Source organism: Rhipicephalus microplus, chromosome 5 (genome assembly GCF_043290135.1).
Source record: "Rhipicephalus microplus isolate Deutch F79 chromosome 5, USDA_Rmic, whole genome shotgun sequence".
In the NCBI taxonomy this organism is placed as follows: domain Eukaryota; kingdom Metazoa; phylum Arthropoda; class Arachnida; order Ixodida; family Ixodidae; genus Rhipicephalus; species Rhipicephalus microplus.
This window is the reverse complement of record NC_134704.1, coordinates 152,195,898-152,221,239: the sequence shown is the minus strand read 5'-3', so window position 1 is coordinate 152,221,239 and position 25,342 is coordinate 152,195,898. Positions and strand designations below refer to the sequence as shown.

The following is a 25,342-nucleotide window of genomic DNA, read 5'->3' as shown; positions in this document are numbered from 1 at the left end:
AACAGAGGTCCACAAAAGAAGCTTACAGAAAGCCGACTGTCCGGAATGCCAGTGAGTGAGCTGTAGTGCAGGTCACGTTGGGTGGAAATGTGCGCTTGGCAATATCACATACAGACCTGCAAACAATCACATGGAATCACATCACACGGAAAAGTGGACAACCACATGAAATCATCTAGCTCATGAATGTAGTAATGAACATGGCCCAGCTAGTAGTAGTAGTAGTAGTAGTAGTAGTAGTAGTAGTAGTAGTAGTAGTAGTAGTAGTAGTAGTAGTAGTAGTAGTAGTAGTAGTAATAATAATAATAATAATAATATAACACCAATACTACTACTATTACTACTACTACTACTGCAACTAGAGTTAAACCTGCTTATAATGAACCTCCACATAACGAATTCCTCAATATAATGAAGTTTTTCTATTCCCTGCCATTGCTCCATAAAAGCACGTGTATTTGTGACCTCTCTGTTACAAAGTATCAGCGGAAGACAGCCTTGATATAACAAATTTTCCCCATGGGCAATCTAAGAATTTCACTTCGCATTTTGGCATTTTGGTACGAGCATGCATCTTCCACGCTGCCCCGCTGCCAATGAAGCGTGAAGCGGCGGCAGCACACATGATGCACCAGGCGAGAGTGAGCGCTGGTTATTGAGCGTGGGTAAGCATGAGGCGGGCAGGTGGGCCTGCACCCCACGAGCCGGCATTGTTGCCATTGTCGCCACAGCAGGTGCATGTGCGGGTGTGCCCCCCACCTCCGAAACAAAACTACTTTTGCGTGTTGGCAGTGCCACGCTTTTAGTTAGCGTCGCATATGTGCGGCCGTGCTGCATACGGAGGGCGCTTAACCAAATAGCTTTCCACAGTATCCATGTCTGTAGCCGTGTCGTGCGCTCTTCGCTTTCAACGGCGTGCACACGTGCATAGTTTCAATGCGCGCACATGGCGTGGCCCCTGACAACGTTCGGCTTAGCTTTTTTCATTGCGATAGCAATTATATGGACAGTCTTAATTGGTTTTTTGCCACTGCCGCCACCGTTATTCACCGTATATGTATGTGACGTAAGAAGGCAGAGATGATTAGGAGAAATAGATGAGGAAGAAGTGAGAATAGAATAAAGATGGTGTATGAGCCTGGCCACGTCACCCAGTCATCATAGCGTCACACGAGCCGACATGATGAAGACCTGGCCGCCGCTCATCAGCCTCACATCATTCACGAAACCACCGGCAATATGCCTCAACTGAATATCGACCACAGAAGAGGTGATCTTAGCCGCATGCAATTACCGGCATCATGACAGAACCATCGACTGACCTTCCCATCCCCAAGTACACCGGAGCAGTGGACGATGGACCTGTACAGGACTGGTTCGACCTGTTCGAGCTCAACGCTACCGCTGCATCATGTTCGGAACGGGAGATGATCATCAACTTTACCGACTACATCTCTGGTGAGGCTTTCAGATTCTACCTCACCCACATATTTCAAAACGACGAGACATGGGGAAAGATCAAAAAAGAAATGATCGTTTGGTTTAAAAAATACAAAGACGACTACGACGACGACTACGACGAAGATTCGCTTATCACCGATCATCCACAGGAAACCGCGCTCGGTCGCCGCAGTCAAAAGCACTGCTCACGCATTGGGACACCAAAAATGAATCGGCCTTTGAAACAAGAGCAATTAAAGCACCCTCTCAATGAAAGGCAGCCAGATCTGTTTGCAGGAAGAGTGTACCCTCCACCGCACCGCGTTTTGCAACTGCTCGATCGAAAACCAATTTTTACGTCATCACTGCACCGTAGCACTCACATTAGGGAGCCACTTTGTGCACAGTAGTTTCCGTCTCACGCACTTCGACCACCTCCTACTTTTCCGTCGCTTGGCTCTTCAGTTGCTCACAGCGCTCACCTCGCATCTCACATGCTTACTACGGTTGATATAGAGCTAAGGAACCCTGAAGATACTCAGCCAGGCTCTGGCCCTTCTGTGCAGATGCATGCATCAGAACAGCTTAACTTGTTAGTTACACAGAAAGACAAACATTTCCGACTGAAATCTGAGCAAACTACGCCTGCTGTGGTGTCACCATCCAGTGCACGGACACCTTGGAGTCTTAACAACACAGGAGGCTCGGAAACATCAAATCGCCCACATTGCCGAGAGCCAGAAGCGTCCATTAGGAATGGCGTCACAAGAGCCTCTGAAGAGTCTCCAGTAAATTTGAGCGCACAACCTTCATTACCCGAAATTCAGCATAACAGTCCACTGACTACCATCTGCCTATTGGACACCACATCAGGTTGCCCAGAAGATCAGTGCCATGGTCAAAAACGGCTGCCACCTCAGCTCTTTCTACATGGATACCATCAATGCCAGCAGAGGCAAGCCCAAGAACAACAAAGTCTCCATGGGCTACACCAGCAAGGACGATTACGAACGGAAAAATCTTTGGAAGAACACTCGAGGATTAAACAAAGGCGTCTACAAGCGGGTCAAGTAAAGTGACGACAAATTAATTAGGTCTTGCTTAAGACAAACAAGTCTTATAATTCAAAACATTTCCGCAAAAAGGAACATCGCACAAGTTTTCTCTAGAAGAGGTCAAGATTCAGTCTACAATCAAAGCTGTTCAAACAACAGGACACAAAGCGACGAAGAAGGCGCAAAATCCCACCCTGTATTATGCAAAGACACAGAAATCACCGCATCAGTCTTGGTCAACAAAGACACAGACGGGTGGCACTGCATGTGTACCAATCAAGGCAAAGAGCATGATGCCTACACAAATCATGCTGCTGGTTCTCCAAAGCCTTCACACCACGTTCATTCTTTGCAAGTATACAATCAGTTTCATCATCTGCAGTTTCCACGTTCAAGGTGTACTTGTGTTTTCCAGTACGCAACAAGTCAGCCTCGCCCATCAGAACTCCAGCACTTACAGGACTGCTGCACTCTCCTGTGAAGCTAAAGTGTGTTTACGGAAACTTTCTGGGACATGGAAGGATTTTCCCTTATTTGACAGTGTTCACTTTTAAGCCGTGCATGTTCAGTTTTTAATTTCTGTTCGTCTGACGCAACTTCTTTCGGGGGGGAGGGGGAATCCTGTGACGTAAGAAGGCAGAGATGGTTAGGAGAAGTAGATGAGGAAGTGAGAATGGAATAAAGATGGCGTATGAGCCTGGCCACGTCACCCAGTCATCGTAGCGTCACATGTATACGTATTTTATATATATGAAAACTTAAGAAAGAAAGAAAAAAAATCTTCCCGCGCTCTGCACCCAGCTTGTCACGCTGCACCGACGCGCCCTTATCTCCCATGCATACTTTGCCCCGCAAATGGGAGGTGCTTGTGGGTAAGCGCTTATCCTTCAGTGGGGAGAATCGCATGCCTTCAAATCTGACCGGAACGATTGCGTTTAGTTGCCGGGCACACAGAGATCACTTCACTCTCTAGACAGGCGACGTTTGCGAAAATAGTGAGCTTTTCAAACACAGCGAAGTAAAAACTAAGGAATTTGTTAGGTTGCACTCACATCTCTACCTGTGATTACGTTTCGTGCCTCAGTTTTGTTTAAACAGTGCGTTAAATGTCGAGCGCTCTCATCCTGTGTGTTTTTGTTTTTTCGTGCATAATTTGTTCATAAGCAGTGCGCTGCACGTTTCGATCTGCTTGCCATTCTCAGCGTTACATTCCAACTAGTTGCTATCGCATTCATAGCTTCGTCCTTGCGGCGACACTGATTTTTCTTAACTTCGGACCACTATGTGGTCACCACCAAGGAGATGTCAGATTAGGCGCTGATGGAAACTTTCTGAGACCACGGTGATGGCCGATCTTCGGAGGTCGACTCGTCACGTGCTTCCTTCTTGTGTCGCGCCGCAAGTTCGCAGGCTTGTAGCTTTCACGATTAGCCGATTAGTCCTGGCAACATGAGGACGCGTTGAATGCAATGCAATGAACGTGATGGCAAAAAATTGCAATGTTATAAAAAGTAAGGCTGGCAGCCAACTCTTTTGAATCCGATATCGCTGAACTCCTACAAAACGCTGGCGTGAGCAAATACGGCCGCTCCAGAGAAAAGTTCTCTTTTCCCACAGTCCCTTCGCATTGAAAGCACTGACACTCGCCAAAATGTGACCACCTGCCCCCCCCCCCCCCCCCTTGCGTTGTATAGCATTGAACCTGCATATAACGAAATTCTTTTTACAACGAATTTGTTAATTTTACTATATCCAGGTTTAAATGTACTACTTCTACTACTACTACTACTACTACTACTACTACTACTACTACTACTACTACTACTACTACTACTACTACTACTACTAACAATAATAATAATAATAATATCTGTGGTCCCAAAATCATGATATATTTCTGAGGGACGCCGTAGTGGAGGCCTCCGGACACACAGATTGTCTGTTGTTCTTTAACGTGCACGGACACCGACCAGCACATGGGGCATATTGCCTCCACTAAAATGCTGTGGCCAGGATCAAACCCATGAGTATCAGGTCGGTGGTCGAGCACTGTAACCGCTACACCACCGCAGCGGACAGAGGTGAATCCTTCAGCTTTGTCTCTCAGGAAATGGAGCTTTTAATAAAAACGGAACCCATTTTTCTCATCCCCTGAGGTTCCATTTATGGTGAGACCCCTGTACGTATGCAATCAACCTTACTATATAACAAAGCAGGTTATGACAAAGTACTGAATCTAACGAGATAATAAAAATTCATATGTAAAAACCCAACCACAGATTAACAATGCGAATTGCCACGTCAAAGAAGAAAACAAACTAAACTTGACTCTAAAAACAAGAATCCTTACATTTTTCCCCGATAACATTACGTCATGTGACATACTGATGGCAGAGTTGCACACAATGTAGTGAGAGTGGAAAACAAAGATGCATGTACTGGCAACTCAAAAGTTTGCAAAGTAGCCATCTAAGCAGTTACACAGGTTCTACGTGCTATGTATTCACTGCATTGTTTTTTTTTTTTTGGCACGCATAATGACAGCTGGGATGGATGGTGGCAGTGGCAACAAGCCTAAAGAGGACTCAATAATCGACTTCCTTGCTCCAAAGGATCTTTAATCTTGAAAGGCTTCGAGTGCGCTGAGCATTCAATTGACACATCTTGCAGTGAGCATGATGCGTGGTAAGGATAGAGAATGTTCTTAATGAGATAATGTTTAAAACAAATTAAATTTAGCTTCCCGGGGACTTCCACACAACAATAAGTAACAGTGCACAAATGATACTATGCATTAAAACCTTGAATTCAGAATACAGTTGTTGACTCATAATGTCATCATCATCATCAGCATGACTACTTCCACTGCAGGACAAAGGCCTCTCCCATGTTCCGCCAGTTAAGTCGGTCCTGTGCTTGCTGCTGCCAATTTATACCCGCAAACTTCATAATCTCATCTGCCCACCTAACTTTCTGTCTCCCCTAACCCACTTCCATTCTATGGGAATCCAGTTAGTTACCCTTAATGACCAGCGGTTATCCTGTCTACGCGCTACATGCCCGGCCCATGTCCATTTCCTCTTCTTTATTTCAACTATGATATCCTCAACCCCCGTTTGTCCCCTAATCCACTCTGCTCTCTTCTTGTCTCTTAAAGTTACACGTACCATTTTTCTTTCCATTGCCCGCTGCGTGGTGCTCAATTCAAGCTGAACCCTCTTTGTAAAATCTCCAGGTTTATGCTGCGTAAAGATACAGCTGTTATATACCTTCCTCTTGAGAGATAGTGGCAATCTACCTGCCATAATTTGAGAGTGCTTGCCGAATGTGCTCCACACCATTCTTATTCTTCTAGTTACTTCAATCTCGTGGTTCGGCTCTGCGGTTATTACCTGCCCTAAGTAGACATAGTATTTTACAACTTCAAGTGCACTATTACCTATCTCGAAGCACTGCTCTATTCCGAGGTTGTTGTACATCCCTTTCATTTTCTGCAGATTAATTTTAAGACCCACCTTTCAACTCTCCTTGTCTAACTCCGTAATCATGAGTTGCAATTCGTCCCCTGAGTTACTCAGAAATGCAATGGCAACGGCGAAGCGCAGGTTACTAAGGTACTCTCCATTAACTCTTATCCCTAACTGTTGCCATTCTAGACTTCTGAAAACCTCCTGTAAGCACGCGGTAAATAGCATTGGGGATATTGTGTCCTCCTGCCTTACACCCTTCTTGATTGGTATTCTGTTGCTCTCTTTATGAAGCACTGAGAATGTAAAAAGATGTAAAAATGATTGCGCAGTAAAAACCAACTATGCTTTAAATTAAACAGATCGATCTTGTTGAATTTAGAGCCAGCAATGAACTATGACTATAATACGATGCCACGTGAAAAAAATATTTTCATGGCCGTATAAACATATGTAGGTCCAATACATCCCGCTGATTGACAAAAATAACGATGGCCATCTTGCTGCTGTGACTGCCTATAACTTCTTTCAACTTTGCAAAGGTTTGATGGACATGAAATTGGAAAACAGACGTGTATAAAGAAATGCTCACTCATTCCAGCTCCATTTGTGCATTATATTTCTGCACAACCATATCCCAAAAATTAATTAGCGTACCACTGTGCCTTAACCCGAAACGTACTTTGCACCCTCCCCTTATTGCATACGAATTATCAGTCAATCAATCCATAATTTCAAGTCTAACAGTGCAGCCTACCTGTTGTAGACGATGCAGAGAAATTTGGCTGCAGGCCTCAATCTGGCATATTCCACAAGTGTAGACGTTTTACCGGTCCCTGTAAGTGTGGCGTGATTAGTGTTCATCATTTCATTGGACGTTGCCACAGGCTACTAAGCTTCATCCCTAACGGCAGGTTTCACTCTCCTTCCCCACCTAGCAGGGGTGTCGTTATCGTGAGACATTGTGAACACCAGTGTTCCCTGATGATGAAGCGTATTAACGGCGTAAACAACACGACAATGGTGCCATTACGATGCTTGCTGTCACATCTGCTAGTACTAATCACCAGTGAACATGACTGCTAGGTGAAGTCGAGGAAACAAAACCATTGCTAAAGAGAAGGCAGCATTTATTTGGGTAGCATTTAACTTTTGATAAGGAGGCTCCCTAGACACAAGTTGCTTAGCCTCATTTATGACGCGAGTGGTGTGATAATCTGGGGTTTTTGAATAGCATATGCTAACTTAATGTTTGTTGCAGTCGGCCACTATTTTCGCCATCTAACGGGAGCCCACAAGTGGTTAGTAAATGACGCATGCAAAGTGGTGCGAAGCTCTAATGCAAAAGCTTTACGTACATCATTGAATAACTACCAACAGTTCTATGTAGGCAAAACTCTCAATTTTTAAAAAGTGTTTCAGGGACCCTTTCATGCAATTTTCAAGTGCAAATTCTATGTGTAGTATTCATCAATTCAAATGATACAATAGCACTTTGACTTCGGCTGGTTGGTACATACTCGAATAGGCTTCAGCGAGATTCAGATGAAAACCAAGGTGACACAGCGCTCACAAAGCGCTCGTCTGTATTTTGTGTCTCCTTGGTCTTCGTCTAAATCGTGCTGAAGCCTATTCAAATTATACATCAATATTTTTGGGTATCGCAACTAGTATTCACTATTTCTTGAGATGACGATGTCAAATCATCGCGAACCTGATCTCTAAAGATAATGTTGGCTCTGACCTACACGTTCGAGCTGGCTGCGCCAATATGACAGCATATGACCAGAACCGAAGACAGTGGAAACGAAATTATGTGCATTATTCAACCCTGAACTGTCCTGTTTCAATCTGTGAGTAGAGCATAGGGTTGCATATCTATTGTTGAAAACTTTGCAAAAAACTAGGATCTACTGCGGCTATGTTGTTACTGAAAATTAACAAAGTTCGCACTTTACTGTTCATACTATTCAATAAAACAGTTCATAAATTCATTTGCCTTCTTAAAAAAATTGAACTTGCATTTGTCGATTAAAAGGACATTTGCCACAAAGATGAAGTGTGAACATGTTTGTATCGTTGTTGGGAAGCAGCTACAAAACGCTGTACACTCCACGTGCACAGAACAGCCAATGCTGTATAGTATTACAACAGACTGGGAAATAGAAAAGGGGTGCCAGCATGTATAACACATTTATTATTTGTACAACCCTTGACCGGCTAGGTACGGACAGAAATTAACATAGTGTCGCAATCAAATTGAGGTTACTCAAAGTTATTTGAGTCGATTGTCGCACGAAAACTGTTTCTAGACTATGGGAGGCTTTGAGGCTTTTGTCCATCTTTTTTTAGACAAACACTAGCAAAAGGTCAGCAGGGCCTTCACTGACATACATCAAAATATCTTGGAACAGTCCTTCTTGTTCAATTTGAAGTTGCTGAAAAAAAAAAGATTGCTTGGTGCTGGTTCTGTACAGATAATGGTCGTGCTTTGGCTTTCACTTCAGTTTCATTTTGACGAGTGCTATAGCACTCATTGAAGGCAAGGACACAGGGACAAGTGAGGATGAGCGCTAATAAAAGTAGCAACTTAGGCTGGTTGGTATGTCATGTTAAGTGCTACAGTATGAACTGAAGATGAGGACACAGAGACAAACAATAATGCACACTGTCTTTGTGTCCATCCTCTTCAGTATGCGCTATTGCACTCGTCACGACATACCAACTAGCCCACGCTGCTACCCTTCATTTTGACACTGCGTCCATGTCATTCAAGAGGATTTCTAGATTCAACGTGGAACACTCACCAGCAAAGGCCAGGATGCGCACAACGTCAGTGGGTGCCAACTCATGATTGATGATGCGCATCTGCTCGTGAGTGAAGCGCATGCGTTGATCCTGTTCCCTGCAAGCAAGGCAGCAACCTTGGCAACTAGCAAATGACACAAATAATGCCTATCAAACCGCACAAAGCATTGACTCTGGGTCAATGCATTGTGTGACACATTGCAGGGATTTTACATGCAAAACTACAACTATACAATATGATTATGAGGCCTGCACTATCCGAAGATTCTGGATTAACTTTAGTTATCAACGGAAACTGTGGCAGGTCCACTGCATGCCACCCAGTGACCCTTTGCTTTAACAAAGATTTAATTAAAACAGGGCAAGGCCCGCTTGTCACTTTTCTATGTATTGCCGACAGTTCTCCAATAACAGCGATGAGTTTCCCGACAATAGACAAAATGGGAAAGTGCATCGGTGGAAACAGGAGAAGTTGGTGCCATGGAAGTACAAGAAAGCTGTGTATCTGGTGCCACAGCAAGAATATTCCGAGGCAGAAACACTCCCCTGCAGTTCAAGCAGGCGAAATACAAACTTTTGTGAAATTGGTGCCCAATGCATTTTAATAGGCGCCAGGACGTGCAGACAGGCACAATTGTGGCAAAATTTCACAAATGGCACAGTTGGACCACCACAGTGAACCAAGGCCTAAGTGCTTTACCCCCGTATTCAGAAACGCTCCTTGACTTGAACTTGACATGCCACCGCCAATGCAGCATAAATGCTTATCAAAAGCACTGTCTTTACGCAGTGCCAAGGTAATACAAAAGCGTTCCGAACGCACTGCATTGAAGGCGGTGGCAAATCAAGTTCAATGACGTAAAGCAAGAACAACAGCAGCTGCCTTTTTGGCCAGAGAGGCTATTCAGTTCAAAACAAATACTATAAGCACATACTTGAAGATCCACAGACTCTGCTGGCCTGATCGGCTCTCAATGTTGAGCGTGGCCATCCCTGGCCTCTCTGTAACGTGCAGCACATAGTAGACACGGTAGTGGAGCCTGCACACAGGTTGCATGCGAACACTGGCATTTGACGTCATCTTAAACAATAAAGTAAAAAAAGGAGAAAACACTAGAATTCACAACAGTGAATGTGCAAAAAAGTATTTCTGAAACTGTTCAAGGCCATCCCAAAATATCTTACGGAGGGACACTGCTCGTAAATTGTTTTCTATTTCATAACAAATTTTAATGAAACTTTGCGAGTTTGTCTATATATGTGCACTGATTGGAAATATGCAGTTATTTTTCTGGTATAAACTGTAGTTTTTAAAACACGAAATATTTCGTGTGCATTTTGGGGAGCAAAATTCTTTTTTTTTTCTTTTTTTCAATGGAGAGAGTTACAAAGCAAATCTGCATATCACTATATCCTGGAATCAGAAACTCTGTATAGTGCAACAAAATGGATGTTCTAAATTGAATTGAACAACAGTTACGGCATGTTGAACAATACTTACGGTGTATGAAACACCCAGAGTGAGTAAATTTTAAGCTAGGACTTCAGTTGCATTCATACCTGTCAATATGGTTTGATTTCGTTTACACTTTTTTAGCTAGATTCAAATTTGAACCCTCACCAGCATGCGCGTAAGGGGAGGGTACAGCACTGTAATAAAAATAGCCATAGCTTTTGTTCAAATAGGTTGAAATATCAATTTTTGTTTTGGCCATCTTGGTCAGTTGATGAAGCTGTTGTGCAAGCAGCAAGCTTACATGTTTTCGTGCACCCTATATATGTATTTCGAATGTACGCCCCCTTTTGGAGTACATGTGTAGTATTTGGGGAAGTGAACATCGGCGTTCTGGAGCGTGTGCAGCTGAGAGCGGCCTGTTTCGTCACAGGTGACAATGTCTTGTGCAAAAGATCTTTTGATGTAAGGAATACCTTAGAATGACCCCTTCTTGAAGACAGATACAAATTGTCAAGTTTATCTCTGTTCCAGAAGATATATCATGGTTTTGATGGGTATTCACATAGAGAACTACATATAGAATGTAGCCTACATATATATCTGCACATACTGACCACCCACTAAAAGTGCGCTAGTTAGCTGTCAGAATTGAGTTTTTAAATATTCACTTTTCCCACGATAAATACAGCAATGAAACAAACTACAGTTAAACCTGGATCTACATGGAGGTAAGCACGGTTGTTCGAACAAGCGTTCTTCTTGTACAGCACGCTGTCTCGCAGGCAGAATGACGTCAATGAGCGGGATAAATGACGTGGTATGATTGCGCTCTGGCCTTTAAAATAATCGTTGATTGAACGAATCTCTTCGTCATCTCGCTGCTGTTTGCTCAAGTCTGATGCGCTAATGGCGCCCAGGAAGCCTTCGTCTTCCTCTGCTTCCTGACTGACAACATGACAGGGTGCGCGTGACAGTGTGTCAGCGTCTTCATGCTTGCGGCCGGACTTATGGACGATGGTGACGTCAAATTTCTGCAGCTACAAGCTCCACCGTGCTAAACGTCCTGAAGGGTCGCGCAGGCTTGCCAACCAACAGAGGGCGCGGTGGTCCGTCACTATCTTGAAGGGACGACCATAAAGATAGGTGCGAAACTTGGTGATTGCCCACATGACTGCAAGGCACTCTTTCTCTGTAGTGGAACAATTCGCCGCGGCACAGGATAGAGAGCAGCTGGTGTAGGCTATCACACTTTCGATGTCCTCTTGTTGCTGAACGAGCACTTCACCGAGCCCAATGTTACTAGCGTCGGTATGGACCTCCGTGTCAGCATCATCGTCGAAATGAGCGAGAACGGGCGCTGATTGCATGCGCTGTCGCAGCTCATCAAAAGCTGCTTGTTGTTCGTTTTCCCAGACAAATGGTGTGTCGTCCTTTGTGAGACGAGTCAAAGGTTCTGCTATCTGTAAAAAGCCATGAATGAACTGGCGATAGTAGGCGCACAAACCAAGGAAACACCGGACGGCTTTCTTATTGACAGGAGCTGGTACTTCGGCAACAGTGGCAAGCTTGTCCGGATTGGGCCGGACTCCTTCAGCGCTAACTACATGTCCAAGAAATTTTAGTTCTTCATAGCCGAAGTGGCACTTCTGTGGCTTTAGTGTGAGGTCCGCCGATCGGATAGCCTCCAGCACGCTGTGCAGGCGGTGAAAGTGCTGCTCAAACGTGGCAGAGAAGACCACCACATCATCAAGGTAGACAAGACAAGTCTGCCACATGAGCCCTGTGAGGACACTGTCCATCATTCGCTGGAAAGTTGCCTGCGCTGAACACAAGCCAAAAAGGAGCACTCGAAATTGGTATAGGCAGTCTGGAGTCACGAAGGCTATTTTCTCGCGATCTCGCTGATCTACCTCGATTTGCCAGTAGCCACTTTTTAGATCGAGAGTAGTGAAATAATGGGCATGACGAAGTCTATCCAGCAAATCGTCGATACGCAGCAGCGGATACACATCCTTTTTGGTCACGTTATTAAGCTATCAGTAGTCAATGCAGAAGCGTAGCGACCTGTCCTTCTTTTTGACAAGTACGACTGGAGATGACCACGGGCTGTTAGATGGTTCAATAACACGATCGTCAAGCATCTCGCGGACTTGCGTACGTATCGCTTCACGTTCTTTAACCGACACGCGGTAAGGGTTCTAGTGTATCAGGTGTGCGTCCTCATACGCAATAATCCTGAGTTGAGTGATGGACGTCTGGCGGATCTTTGAACAACTTGCGAAGCAAGACCTTAACTCGAACAAGAGCGCTGGCAGTGCAGTCTTGTTATCGGTGGACAAATCAGGATTGATGTCAATATTACTCATTGACAAGTCTGCGGTATCCACTAGTTCTGACGTGAGACAGTTGGTGATGTTTACTACTTCGTGGGCAAACGCTGTCGAAGTGCCACAGAAAAGATGTCGATGCTCATTGCTAAAGTTGGTAACAAACAACTCAGATCAGCCATCACGAAGGTGTATTACGCTTCTAGCTACACAGATGCCTTGCTGCCGGAGGTGTTCTAAATTTTTCTCAGCCACCACATCACCATCGCTCAAACCACAGTATGTTACGTCGACTAGAACACTTGCTCGTGGAGGAAGCGTCACGCTCTGTTCAGAAATACAGAGTACGTAAACACGCCTTCCGTCATCCTGCACGTTGATTGCTCGCTGGGCTAAGAACGTGACGCGGTGCTTTTGCAGATCAGTGATAGCTCCATTTTATTGTAGAAAGTCAACTCCCAGAACGATGTCAAGGGAGCATTCGCGTAGAACAAAGCAGCTTGCTGCGAACGTATACCCTTGAATCTGTACTCTAGTTGTGCAGGTACCCAGCGGAGTAACAACGTGGCCACCAGTTGTCCGAATTTGCGTTATGTGACGGCGTGATGACTTTCTTCAGCTCCGTTGTCAGTTTCCTGCTCAATATGGAATAGTCTGGGCCGGTGTCCTCTAACGGATTAACTACACAACCATCAATTGTCACTGCTATGTCAAGTGAAAGTCGGCTATCCTTTGCAGCAGCAGGTGATGTCGGACCGGTTTCTGTATGGTTCTGCGTCAACAGGAGGTCTTGAGAGCTTCGATCTTCGATCTTCAGTGACCCCGCACCCAGAGGTCGCTTTGGTTAGTTTTCCTGGCGGGGGCTGGCAGACCGTACGGTAGAATACCGTAAGGGCGTTGATGAAAATCGCCTCGGTGATGGCGAGCACGACTGGCGCCCAGCAGACGGTGGTGCATGCTGCTGGGAGATGTAGTTTTTGATGTCGCGTGGTCTCTGGCGGTAACGGGGTGGCGGTGAGTACGCAGAGAAGCCACGAAGCCCTAGACGGCGATATGGGCACTGGCGGTACAAGTGATCAGCTTTTCCGCAGAGGAAGCACTGAGGCCAGCGATCAGGTGTGCGCCAAACATCAGACTTCTGAGGAGACGTGTGCCGATCGTCCATGTACTGGGCCAGTTGCACGGAACAATGGGCGACAGAAGTGCCAGGGACAAAGGGCAAGGGCAGTGGCGTGTACGTGCCTTCGTAGTACTGTATGTGCTGCGCTGACTGAAGTGAAACAACAGGAACAGAATGAACGAACAATGGCGGCGATGTAGCAGGGCGTTTCAAGGCTTCCGTGTAGGTTGTCTCACGGCGGTATTCAGCTGGAGGTGGCACAGCTGTATCAGTAGGCAAGGTGTCCCGGAGGGCCTGGTGCGATTCATCCTTGATCACAGTTGCAATATATCTAACCGTAGGATGAGGTGTTACACCAGCCGTTTGCAACTCTTCACGTACTATATTATGTATGAGTTCACGTAGACACTCATTGCTGGTTCCAATGACGGTGAAAATGTCGGCAGTGGGCATGCCACTGACTTGCCTGTCGTATTGGTTGGATCGCTGCTGCAGCATTTTTTCCATTTTCACGGCCTCGGACAAGAACTCCGGGACCGTCTTCGGAGGGCTTTAGGCCGGCAAAAAGAGGCCGGCAAAAAGCTGGTCCTTGACACCGCGCATCAAGTGACGCAACTTCTTGTCCTCCGTCATTCATGAATCGGCCCATCGGAAGAAACGCGTAATGTCTTCGACGTACGTGGTCACATTTTCGTTTGGCAACTGGACGCGAGCCAAAATAGCTCATTCAGCTTATTCTTGGCAATCAGAGCTGGCATAGGTCTGCAGAAGTCTACGAAAGAATTCGGGACACGTCGTCAGCTGCTCCTTCGAGATAGGAATAAACATGACCTAGTTTCGCTGCGTCGTCCCCCTGATTCAATCAAGGTGGCTGCGCGCTTGAAGACCGCCAACCAGTCCTCAACGTCCTCGCGCTCCGTGCTATAAAACGTCGCCGGTGCCCGTGGGCTTTCCAAGATATAGCAATTCGACGTCGTGCTTCCCGTGCCAGTTGACGAGGTTTGCACCGAAGCGCTGGTCATATTTGTCGACGTGGTGGGAGCAGTATCGTCGACTTTCTGAGGCAATCCCCTGATTCGGCCGCTGCTCAGATGCACGGGAGTATTGACTGGCACTGGACACGTATCACAGCTTCCTGGGGGGTCTGCAGCATCCGTGAGACTACCCAGCACCTCCACCAGTTTGTCACGATGAGTCACAAGTACTGGGGGATTTATTAAACCACCGAGTAGCTAGCTCTAGGAGGATGCGTCAGTCGTGGCTGGCTCTCGAGCAGAGAAGAAGCACGCAATCTTCTTTTTTCTCCAGATTGAGAGCCACTTTTGCTGTCGACCCACTACGTGCTGGTGGCAATATAGTACGACCTTTTCAGAGTCCTAGGGCGTCACCCCTTGTCCTTGTAGCAAAGAAAGACGGGACGATGCGCATCCACGTTGATTATCCACGTCTCAATGTCGTCACTGAGGACAATGTGTAACCTTTCCCAAGAATTGTAGATGCGCTGCAGGCACTGACCAGAAGCAAGTACTTTTTTGTTATGAACTTGGTGCCTGGATTTTATCAGATCGCCATGTATCCGATGACATACAGAAGACTGCCTTCATCACGCCGTGGGGTCTTTACGAATTCCTCCGAATGCCATTTGGCCTTAAAGGTGTCCCATTCACATGTCAGCAAGCTGTGGATATGATCACTGACGATATTAAATACGACAACGCCCTTGTGTATATGGATGACTGCGTAGTCTTCAGTCGGACATTTGAAGAACACGTTTCGCACCTTCAGAACATATTTACAAAGTTCGAAATAGCAGCCTTGAAGTTCAAGCCACAGAAGTGTTTCTTTTTTTTGTACTGACATCAATTACTTTGGGCACATTGTCACAAAAGACGGTTTCGAAAGCCTACTGCCTTCCTTTTCTTAGAAAGACCACTAGAGTTATGTCCATTAGGAGCAAGTTTGATGATTTTTGACGAGATGTGAGCAAATGTAGCAAATTTCACATCAGAGTAAAGTATGACACAACTGCCACGGCTATCACATTACTCACAAGTCGTCTGAGATGCACTACATGTTGGTAAGAGCATTTGACACACGATAATATGCTTACCCATGACGGAGGCCGTATGTTCGTTGGAAATGCAGCAGGAATGTGGCTAAGCAGTACAGCGCTTCACTCAGAGCCAGCTTGTCCACAGACCCACAAAAGAGGTGGAGCAAATCCTCTACACTTCGGCCCACCATAGTTACCAGCAATGCCACAGCACTCCACCAGGGTAAGGCACTGTCAGGTGCCTGAAAATTTCAGAGCACGTTGCAAGATTAAAGGAGTGCAGTGGACACGAAGAAGACAAGCAAATCATGAGGCACTCTCTAAAACAACTGTGATGAGAGAGTCCAAGTTCGAAAGTAAGGCGTGTAACTTCAAAACACTCATGATGGCAAACTTGAAAAATTTGTATGCAGCGCAATATCTGTCACGCATGGCTGGTGTATCGTTTGCTTGTCTGGATCTGCGAAACAAATACTAGAACCCGGTGGTACCCACCAAACACAAAAATTATTACTTGCAACTCCACACTAACAAATACGCATGCACTCAGAGAAAAAAAAAAGCGTCTAAAACACCTCATGTCTAAACATCTTTTATTGCTTGTTTTGAGCACATTTCAGTGCTTACAGCTCTGCCATTAATCTGGTCTTTCGGCAGTCCCTTGTAATTCGCTGAGCGCGACGAATCACTACTCGGCCTACAAGCTCATCGGCATAAACGCTGAACCACCTCAGCCACCAGACCAGAGCCAGCCGTTGTCCCAAGATCCGCGAACAGCTACTCACCCAGGCAAGTAGCCGTGCACGAGACTAGGGCACGACCCAACAAGATGACCTGTGGCTATCGGCCTCTAGAACACTGCATTCCAGCTACCACATTCTGCTCTGCGGGCACCCCTTCTCCAAGATGACTTCACCATGTGCTCTCTTCTCGACTACTTTTTCTTTTTTTCCCGTTCTTGACATTCTTTAATTTATTTTAAGGAGGGACATGCCCTCTGAAAACCGAAAAATGGCGGAAAAGTCAACTTTTTGAAAACCACATATTTGGGTAGTATGTCTCATAAACTATCTGTTCTGTAAATATCAATGTTTAATTCATTGCGAAAGTACGTCAAATAAATTGCGCAACATGCTGCGGCAGCCGACGAGTGGCCCGCCAGCGCTGAAAATACCCCAAATTTGCGCGTTTGCGATTTCCCAACCACGCGGCCTAGCACCGCCATCTTGGTCTTGTTTTGCTCGTGAATTCTTGCTCTTTTTTTTTTTTCGCCCCCCGTGGCAGCAGCAGTGGCGTGGCCGAGGCAGGAATTGCTTATTATTGGGGTGCTCCCGAAGTTTCGAAGTCTCCAGCAGCTTCTGGATGTGAAGCCGCGATTGGAGGAAGCGCACACCTCTCGAGGGAGTGGGCGATCACGCAGCTCCTATTGGCTGCTGCGCGTGATGACGCATTTGTTCCCCTGGCTCGCAGTCTGCTCTGGCGCCAGCCTTACAAGCGCTGGTGTTCTCTGGGCGTTCTTGCTGTGTTTCGTTTTCCATCATCCCGCTCGGTTCTCACACGTGCTTTTCAATTCGTCACTGTCTTTACGAGACAATCTTTCGCCGTGTTCACGGGACGTTGATTGTTGTTCTGTCACTAACGATGGGCAGAAAAAAGTTTGGGACTTGGCATGCGTTCTGTTCAAGAAGGCGTCCAATGAAGCTCGTACGCATGGTGAGGCGGCTCGTTCACCCGCCAACGCGTGGGCGACAGTCGAATCGATGCTGAGCAGCTTTTAAAGGCGAAGCTCCTTAAAGCAGCACCCATTCATCCCTCGTAGTAGTGCATAGCATGTCTTACGCTTTGACCTGAAAGGTGGTGCCGGTGGGAGATTTCTCCTGTGCATTGTTAAACAATAAAAAATTTGCAGCGTGCGCGTTAGCTAAAAGCCAAATTCTCCTGTCTCTCATTCCCCATAAGCAGCCATTGGCATGTACATTGAGCACTATCTGACAAGAAAGGATTGCTACAATATACTCACTGGGCCTAACCTCCTTGGTTTTAGAAAGGTTTAGCAAGCATTGGGCCGCAGTGCCATGAATACAGTGAACTAGTATATACCATGAACTCGGGGTGGTTAAAGGTGAGAAATAGACACAAAGCGGAAGCCGTAAGAAAGTGTGCATGTGCCACCTCTCGTGTAGTCCTTGGAATGTCCGCTGGATGGCGGTGCTTCTATATGAGGAAGATATGATGAAAAGATGCGAGATGGTAGTACTTAGAGTATTGACTAGATGGACGAATGGACACACAGACAGATGCATGGATGGGCGCACGGATGGCTGCACGGACGGATGGACGCATGGACGGACGCAGGGGCAGATGCATGGATGAACGCAGGAATGGACGCACGGATGGACATGCGGATGCACGAGCAGACATCCACACGGAGGGGTGGATGGACGCACGGACTGTCACACAGACGGATGCATGGACGGACGGAAGCAAGAACGAATGGACGGACAGATGCTTCGCCCCACTCTCCAAAAATTGGGGATCACATGTTTAAAGGCAAAGATCTTGCAAATGAATTTAATCGTCATTTTTTTACCTGCGGTGCTTGCAACAAAAATGCCAACGACGAAATCGAAAGGTACATGACTCGGTGTCTGCAGCAAACAATGTTTCTTTGCCCTACAACTCCTAAGGAAATAAGCGATTTGATACATGAACGTAAAAATAATTGTGCTTGTGGTTTGGATGGTATCAAAGCGGCACTTATTAAGGCCATCTCTGATCTAATTTGTTATGTGCTCTCTCATTTATGTAACTGAATTTTGGAAAGTGGCCCATTTCCAGCAAAATGGAAATCGCCAAAGTTAGTGTCTTATACAAAGGAGCGCAGTTAACAATATTACTAATTACAGGCCAATATCTATCCTCCCGCTTTTTTCAAAGATCGCTGTAAAAGTAATTAATGCCCAAATAACTATTCACCTAAAAAAATATCAACTGTTATCTCCAAAACAATATGGTTTTCAAAAGGGGGAATCAACAAAATCAGCTTTAGTTAACATTAAAGAAAAAATTGTTTCCAACATGGAAAACCACCTCTATACATTTGGTATTCTTGTTAATTTTAAAAAAGCTTTTGATTCAATCAAGCATCGTATTCTTTTCAGAAAGCTCCCATATTACAGAATACGTGGGACGGTGTATAAGCTACTGCAGAGTTATCTCTCAAATAGAGTACAGTTTGTTGTATATAATAACGTACTGCCAGATGCTGGATACCTCGGTCTTGGTGTCCCACAAGGGTCTATATTAGGACCGGTACTATTTCTTCTTTATATTAATGATATTGTCAACATTCCTGAGGCTTCTGAAATTGTGCTATATGCTGACGACACAAATGTGTTTTTCTCTTCAAAAGATCTAACAGTCATCGTACGTTATGCTAATATTTACCTCCAAAATTTATCGCAGTGGTTAAGTGCAAATCAGCTACTTTTAAATACACAAAACACTAAGTGTATTACCCTTTCTGCTATAAATAAACCGGTCCAACGTCAAAATGCCATATCGTTTGAATCAGAAGTGCTACAACAAGTTTCAGAATGTAAGTTCCTTGGTGTCTATTTCCCCGAATGCCTTTGGTGGACGTCTCATGTATATTATGTAAAACGTAGTATAGCCCAAATAATTGGCACCCTAAACAAACTTCGTATGTTGTTACCCGAGAACATAAAACGACAACTTTACCATTGTGCTGTTCACACAAGGCTACAGTATTGTATACTAGTTTGGGGCGCTACGCCAAAAACAAACATTTATGTTCCTTATCTAATGCAAAAACGTGGTTTACGATTCATTCACAACCTATCAAGTCGACAACATGTTTCTTCCTATTTTAAATATAGCTACATATTGACTATTAAGGACATATATAATCAACGCCTAGCCGAAACAGCCTTCCTGAACTTGAAATCAGACCCAGTAATATTTTTATCATTACATACTAATGCTGATCCGCTTTATAGTCTCAGACACACTGCATTTAAAAAATTCAGACTATGACAGGATACGGCATACAACTGCTCCAATGGTAGATACCAACTCTTTTAAATATGTGCCCTTCTCTACTTGATGTGATGCACAGCTGCTCTTCTTTGCTAGCCTTAAGGAAAAATATAAACAGCTTCTATTCGAGCAATAATGTCATGTGCTTTTGTCTCCTCTTTTGTAGTTCTATTATTGTGTGCGAGTGTGTTTTTGTGTTTTTTGTAAAAATGCTTTTGTGTTGAATCTGTAAAAAAACGTTTTTTTTTTAGTGTGTAACAAGAGTTATTTTATTACACATATTTATGCTTACAAAGTTTGACTACAGGTTCCAGAAATTAATACAAACTGTGTATGGTTTGCCTGATATTGTTGTATAGCTGAACATAGAAATGTATATGGTTTCGAATTACAGTTTCTAAGCTATTTGCGTTTTGTATTAAACTGCTGCTTGTGTGATTGTGCTGCCTGGGGCTAGGGGCCTAGTCAGGCAACTATGTTGCCTTTTGCCATAGCCCCAGGGCAACCTCTTTTGTTGCCAAAAAAAAAAATCATTCACCCCGTGGATATGCTGCCATTTTTTTCATCGTCTCTTCAAGACGATGACTGCATTGATGCTTATCGCAACGTCGAGATTGCTACACCATCGGCACAATGCTTTCTGGTCACAAGTGAGGCTGGTGTTGGTGTTTCGTGCTCGAGTGCGCCGGATGCGTTGCGCTCGCTAACTGCAGTGATTGCGGCCTCGAACAGTGCGACTGCGTTTTTGACTGTGCATTTGTCAACACGTTTTTGGATGTGCGAGGAGTTAGCCACGGAGGATAGCAAACATGTTGCTTTGACACGAAAGCTCAGCACTATGTCGGCAACTGACGGCGCTATGCCGGCAACAAACGGGCAGCGAAGAAAGACCTTTTTCGTGTGAAAAAGGCTCAAGAACGACTGCAACACAGGCAGGAAAAGTGGAAAAGGAAAAGAGTCCTAAAGAACATTTCTATCTACTTTGCAAGATCATTCGATACCAAAATATGTGTTCGAAACTTTCAAAGTTTGTTTTCTCAGAATGATTTTTTTAGCCAGTGAGGCAGTTTAGTCTGGTGATATCTCTGCAACTGTTCATCTGATTTATATCTGATTTGTTTTACTATGGCCCACACACCGACACAGTTATTTTTTAAAATTTATTGCATCTGTAATTTGTGATAATTAAAATTTCAATCATAAACGCTCTATGGCAAACATCATATTCAGTGCTCTGATAAAAATTTTCAGCAAGGAAATTAACGAAAAGGGCTCTGGCCTAGTGTAAACAACCATCCTGGAATCATCACAGTGAATTTCACAGTGCTAGCACATTTATTAAATTCACCAGAGCCTGACTAAGAAACCTATATTGACTATCCTAATAAATGGCTTTAACTTGAGAAGCAGTGAACCTAAGTGCATGAAATTTCGCGGTTATTCAAATGGCTTTATAATTAGCCTACCCTGAAAAGTTCATTAGGATATCTCAACAAACAAAAAAGTTGCCCTTCCATAGTAGCCTCCCTCCTTAAAATGAGCTCCAGCTCTTGTTTGATTCAAGTTGTCATGTCAATTCAAAGAAGTAACAGTGAATGTGCACGTACCTTCACTATATTCAACATTTACAGCTGAACTTTTTCTGCAAGTTGATTCATGCTACAATAAGACACTGCTGGGCGAGTGGATACTTCATGAGGAACGCAATCGGCATGAGTGAATATCCGGTTACACCCTCTGTCTCATCTTACGTCCTTCTGCTCCTGTTTCCTTAGTGCTGACACAGTAGAATCTTCACAAATTGAAATATAATTTCAGTTAATGGATAACTTGAACTGCAGGGCGTGTACTGGCAGACTTGTATGCAGTATTAAAACAAAAAGATATAGAAACTTCAATGAGTTTAAGCTCCAAAACTTGAACACTGATCATTTAATGAGATTCCTCTAATCTATGGGGCGATTTTCCTTTAAATTTGCATCACACCTCCCCTTGCTACCGTACATCTCAAAAACCCCGATAGGTGACTGCCAAAGGTAGGTGTTTGGGAAGATGGCACACATGAAGGTCTACACCTTGTTGTATGGCCCAGAGTTTGCAACCATACAGCTTCATACTCATACACTAGCAGAAACTCTGGCACTAGTGTATATGGGAGCTGCACCGCATGACGCTTCGGTGAGCATGGGAATTGTGCGTAGTACACGGATTTTCCTAGTCTTCATACTTTACATTCCTTTTGGCTTCGCATGGCTTGAAGCTGCTTTGTCACAAAACAACGATAAATGTTCAGCAGTTGCGCTTCACCCCCTTAACCTTTTCAAATCGGGTTATGAAGTTCGAAAGGGTTCATTCTATTTTTCAAAATATAACTGAAACACAGCAATAAATGAAGCCACAAGTGAGATTCATTGCTCGCAAGTGCAGAGACTAGGCACATCCATGTACAAGCCATCATTCCCATAGTCGCTGAACGATCGCAGCGCTAGAGTCCCCTCTATAGTTAATTTTGGGAAACTCTATATTTGCACCCATCGTGAACTACCTGTAGATAAACGCTCATCTGCATTCCAGCTTGAAGCACTCACACTAAATCAAGCCTCTCTCCCTGTGCCCACTTAGCAACACTAGGTAAGGTACACACTAATGTGTGGCACTGCTCAAGTCACCAAGCAATCTATTTCCAGGGGCACTCTTTAGTTTAAACTTGACCTTATTTGTTCTAATTTCCAGCCCAGAAGCTAGGCCTACACTGTGAACACTGCTGTCTTCAAAAGAGTCATGTTTACTGATATTGCATGCGGATATATCTGGAAAGGCGAGCCAGACATGGCAGTTGAAACTTCCCCTTGCAGTTATGTGCTGGTTTTGCACAGAGGGCCGTAGACAGGCTTTGAAGGTGTGGGTTCTGGGCAGCCATGAAGCACTGTTTGAAAGCAAAATTATCCGCAACAAAGTTTTGCTATTTTTTTGGAAGCATGACCTCCTCGTCATCCCTATGACATGTCTCTCCCTGTTTTCTTGGCCAGCCAATCTTCTTATCTTCTTGGGTCACCCTATTGCCTGATCATCACTATCAGCCACCTGACTATGCCCACTGCAGTGCAAAGGCCTTGTTGAAGTACGAGACACGAGATGGTGGCGATGAGTCCGTGCCAAGGCCACAGCTTTATTTGGGACACGAGCATAGGCTGAGTCCCAGCTGCAGCGTCCAGCCAGGCCAGGAGGTAGGCCGTTCTGGGATTCCTTGTGGCTTGTGCATCACAAGCCACATGGCTCACTTCTTCTTTAGCGCGACAGCTGGCCAAGACTGACATGGTGCTACATAGCTCCCCCCCTAGCGCTTTGCGCGATTTCAAAAGTATATGCAGAAGGAAAACCAAGTGAGAACGAGACTATGTACACGGACAGCAGACCTAAATGTTCGTGAAGAAGTCTGAGTCGTAATCTTGAAAGGCATAGGGTCTGGGTCGCAGCTCCGGTGGGCGGCTCTGAGAGCAGCGGAGTGGACGAGGGTTGCGAGGGACGGACACTGCTGGCAGAAGCAATGGCGGTCGTCAGTTTGGGCAGGGGACAAAAGTCACGTGCCCACAATGCAGGCGTGACTTTCGGCGATGACCTGACACCAAATGGCGCGTTGCATGGCATCCATGCGGCAGGCATGCGGACGCGAGCCGACATTGGCTGGAATGTGGCGTAGTAATTTTCCCACGACGCGTACCGTAGGTGGTGAGCTGCACAGCAGATGGTGGGGCAGCGTTGGAAATGCGACACTGATGATGCTGGTGCTGCACACAATGTCATAGGGGCAATGCCAACCGATGATGTGTGGAGCACCGATACCTGTCTGCCTTTCGCATTTGACGGGTCAGGAAGTGTCTTAGCTGTACTTGCGCCTTCTTGCCGCAAATGCCTGCACTCTGGGGTACTTCGGTGCGCTTGACTCTGGGTACAAGACGTCGCCGTCTTTGAGGCACAGCCGAAAGACATGCGAGGCCGTGGGCGGCTGTCGGCGTATTTGGAGTTGGGGCGCTTGCATTTCCGGGGCCGTTAAGGAGGATGGTGTGCAGAGGAAGCGCAGGCTCCACAGTAGAACTGGGTCTTGAACCAGTGTTCGTGGTATTCCTTCGAAGGTTCGGTGATGAGCAGCACACACGCAATACAGCATGCTTATTGAGTGCTTGCGCGGCTGTCGTAGCATACGCAGGTGGTTGCAATTCTGGCTGGCCCCGGTGCGTTGTACGCGGTTGTCACTGTCTTAGTGGTAGGCTCAGCGGTGGTGCCCGAGAAGTCACCAGGCGGATCAGGTGGCTTGTCTGTCATCGACAAATCGGGAATCGGTGCAGCAGAACCTGCAATTAATCTGATGGTGTGTGAAGCCATAACCGCGTCAAATCTGCCATAGAGAGGGGTTCAGGTGGCACTGGTGGCAAAGCCAAGACCTCGGAGACAGGAACCGGAAACACCAGGGTGGCAGACCTTTCGGTGGACAGGCCGCGTGAATAGGCAAGGTGATCTCCGTCACCTGCATAGCCTGGGGTTGATGACAGGACGTTAGTCTGGACTGAACGTGGTGCGGGAGACTTACATGAAGATGAGCCCAGCATCGCGGTGTCGCTTTTCGGAAGGCGATGTTTCGTGCTGTAATACTAGTGGCGCTACTGCCTCTCCCATGTCCCACCAATCAACCCAGTCCTGCGTTTTCTGCTGCTATGATAGAGCAATGGCATAGAAGTAGAGCATCAGCCTACAAAGGGATGAACAGTGCGAAGGGATGAAGAGGGAGACAGGTAGGAGAGTAATGGTGCGACGGGAAGATTCGACGGCGGCGAGGTGCGGGCCTAAGAAGTTTTGCTCCTACAAAAATACTGCGGCAGCACTGCATGGGCTTGATGAGTGAGGGAAAAGGACGGTTGCCTAGGCCACAGAGAAGCCTTTGCATTGGCTCTGGCAATGCCACCTAGGCTCGGACGCTTGCTGGCCGCGCGCGCTCGGCATAGCATGTGCGATCATGTCCTCATCAAATGCGCTTTGTGATTTCTGTCAAGAAAAGCAACCTTGTCCATAAACTTAACATTTCATGACACGAGCTTTCACCTTTGCTACCAGTTTGCGGACTTACAAAGTCTTGGTGGGCTTTTGTCGTCGGCAATCTCCCGGCTGCAAACGCAAACTTCGTATCAGGCACACTGCTCTTGGTTCGAAGCTTAACTGCAAGTTTTTTGATGCCCGATCTTCATGTTGTCACGAACAAACTTCCCACGGCAACATGACATATGGCAGAATAGGCCTAATCGATGTAGGTTGCTTTTTGGCAATGGTTGCAGGCGATCAATGCTGCAGTTTGGTACGAAATCTACATAACTCTTTACAGTGGTTGCACACGAAGAGAAGGAATGCATATCAGTACTGAAAGAGGCCATGGGTGGCATGTGTAACACTTGAACGGTGGTTCATGGTTCGATTGCAATATGTTGAAATCGAGTTCGATTTGAATGTGTTGAAACCGTGAAATTAAACGATCCGTACCATTCAGCGCGCGCAATATTTCACTTGT

The 25,342-nt window shown here is 45.6% G+C and overlaps 1 protein-coding gene across 4 annotated transcripts in view; it reads right to left on the bottom strand.

Moving 5' to 3' along the window:
• Positions 1-25,342, bottom strand: part of LOC119174163 (F-box DNA helicase 1-like) — a 158,934-nt gene that overhangs the window by 93,652 nt on the left and 39,940 nt on the right. For all 4 annotated transcript variants that reach the window (XM_075896078.1, XM_075896077.1, XM_075896075.1 and 1 more), the window contains exons 5-9: positions 15,784-15,968; positions 9,706-9,810; positions 8,770-8,867; positions 6,720-6,798; positions 27-116 (exon numbers count right to left, since the gene is read on the bottom strand). In XM_075896078.1, the coding sequence (XP_075752193.1) occupies positions 27-116; positions 6,720-6,798; positions 8,770-8,867; positions 9,706-9,810; positions 15,784-15,968 (557 nt within the window). The remainder of the gene's footprint in view (positions 1-26; positions 117-6,719; positions 6,799-8,769; positions 8,868-9,705; positions 9,811-15,783; positions 15,969-25,342) is intronic.